A 2,498-nucleotide genomic window follows, 5' to 3' on the forward strand; every position below is an offset into this window, starting at 1 on the left:
TCTGTATTGCTTGTAACGCTAGGTTGGAAATCGTCGCGTTCTCAACATACCGGCCCTCGTAAAACAACCTGTTTTACAAGAAATTATTATGCGACGATAGTTTATATTTTAATTGATTTGGTTAATTTGATGAATGGTTCACATCAGTTAGTTTCGGGTAGATACATGCTCCGATTCTAGTTATGTTGGCGTTCCCTGTACGTGAAAGTTATTGAAATTTGTTCCTTTTGGCCTTGTCATTGACACTACTTTGGAATCTCCTCTTCCCTATCGTATCCTGTTATATCGTGCACTCATTAGTTTGGGCCGTCAATCCGTCTTGCATGCAAACACTGGCAGTGAATTTTTTGCATTTTACTAGTACTCTTTTCACTATTTGCCAAGATCTCTCTACGAGCTTATTCTCTGGGGTATTTCCCTCGGTAACGGTCCCTTAAATCCACTGGCCTTATTCGTTATTCGTTTCGGTTATTATTACTATGCCGCTTCTCGAATTAGTTCGGTTTTCATATTCTGGTCGGGTCACATTGTCGTGGTAGGTGATGGAACAACGATGTACAGAAATGTTACGCTGACGGTGGTACCCACCGCCCGTCCGACGGTTTTAGTGTGATGTGTCCCGGATGATCGTCCTTACCTCTCTGGTTCTCGCCCGTGTGGCGCAGCCGCGATGGTTGCTGTAATCCCGGCGATGGCTGTTGCTGCTTCTGCAACGGCTTGAACAGCTTCGCGAGACACATCAGGAACGAGCCGATGTCCAGTTTCTCCATCTGCTTCAATCGCTGATCGCCTACTTCACCTTTCAAGTTTAGGTCACCGTTCTCCTTGATCTCGTACATTGTCGTGAAGGCACTTGCTTCGGCGGTTGATTCTTTACTGCCCTGCCGTCGTCCGCTAACACACCCAATCGTTTCGTCCTTCTCGTCTTCCGCTACAACGGCTGCCACCGATGGTTCAGCTTCGTGATTCACTTCCAACAATTCGTCACTATAAGTGACCGATGCACTCCTTTTCGCTGCTGCTGTGCTCGATTTTTTGCGTACACGTTTTTGGCGCAACTGGTTCGACGCATTACTTTGGTCATCGTAACTACTCTTGGAGGGTTGATGTTCCTCTGCCTCCTTGTCCGTGTTCAGTACCTGAGAATTATCGATCGGTTCGAACATTTGCCGCAACTCCGATGGCTCCTCACTGTTATCAAAATCATTGTCACGCTGTTTCACCGACCTCCCACACTTCGCATTACTTTCATCAAACTCCTGGCGAGCCTCTTCTTTGCGACGATCATGTTCTTCTTCGTCGCGACGGCGCGCTTCTTCGACAGCTTGTTGTTGACGTGCCGCCTCCAACCGGCGGATCGTGTCTTCGGCCCGACGGATTGTGTCTTCCTCCAATCTGCGCAGTCGTTCCTTCTCGTTGAGATTGCGTTGCCGTTCGACATACTTTTGAGCCTTGGTGTTGATGTTTTCTTCCGGCTTCGGTTCGAGGTGTAGCGACTTGTGATGTTTTTTCGTACACCCGTTTATGCCGCGCGTCTCTGCTTCCCTGCATTCGCTCTGATGGTTCGCGTCATGCTGGTTCGCATAGTTGTACTGATTCGCGTGGTGCTGGGTCGAGTAGTTTCGCTGATTTGAGTTCGCATAGTTCTGCTGAGGCCTTCGATACTCTGTCATGGCTTGGGTCACTCTGGCGAATGGTTTCAGCCATTCACATAAATCGAACAAGTTCTGAACGCCTATTTGATCCATTGAGTTCAACACATATTCCATCCGTTTAACTTGGATGGAATATGGCAGCTTTCGCACTAATTCGTCAACCAGTCGGTGGTCACGGAGATATTCTTCTCTCTCCATCAACATGACGTTACTTACTGCGTTCTCGAGCGCGTTCATCATGTCCATGATCACTGTCCTGGAATCTTTTCTAATCCTCTGCAGGTCGCCCAACAGTTCTCTGTATAACAGCTCCGGCCGGCCATACATTTCGTGCAGCCGCTCGATCACTCGCGGTACATTTTCACAATCGAGCATTAGCTGTTGCACGTTTCTTAGAGCCGGACCGTGTAACGCCTGCTGCAATCGATTTAAGTTCTCTAGGTGAGAAAACTCTCCGGCGTGCGTCGTATCGTCGAAGGCCTTACGGAAGTTTGGCCATTCCTTAGGGTTGCCTCCGAACTTAGGTAGGCTTATCAAGGCCTGCCTCTTAAAGTAGATGGTCCAATTTGAACCTTCTGTTTCGCCGGCTTTGGTGCTAATGTTGGCTAGCGCCTTCGTCAACTCCTGTAGCTGTTTTTCCTGGCGCGCGCAGATTTGGGCCACTAATTCCTCGGTCGAATCTTGTGGTATCCCAGCCGCTCGTCTCAAGCGACTCAGTTCTTCTTGGATCGCGGCACATTTTACGCATAGGAAGGTTTCCTTGGATGCGGGCTTGCGACTAAGTTTGGCGCAGGAACGGTGGAACCTTCTGTTGCACTCCAAGCAATTGACCATGTACTCTTC

General features: G+C 48.8%; 1 protein-coding gene across 1 annotated transcript; it reads right to left on the minus strand.

Moving 5' to 3' along the window:
* Nucleotides 1-637: 637 nt before the first annotated feature.
* LOC128276924 (uncharacterized) lies at nucleotides 638-1,673 on the minus strand (the record flags this gene model as incomplete). The annotated part of the gene is made up of 1 exon (XM_053015384.1): nucleotides 638-1,673. A coding segment is annotated over exon 1 (1,036 nt), but the record flags the coding sequence as incomplete, so codon positions are not given.
* Between the last annotated feature and the right edge of the window lie 825 nt (nucleotides 1,674-2,498).

The sequence above is a fragment of the Anopheles cruzii genome, unplaced genomic scaffold (genome assembly GCF_943734635.1).
Source record: "Anopheles cruzii unplaced genomic scaffold, idAnoCruzAS_RS32_06 scaffold03065_ctg1, whole genome shotgun sequence".
Lineage (NCBI taxonomy): Eukaryota > Metazoa > Arthropoda > Insecta > Diptera > Culicidae > Anopheles > Anopheles cruzii.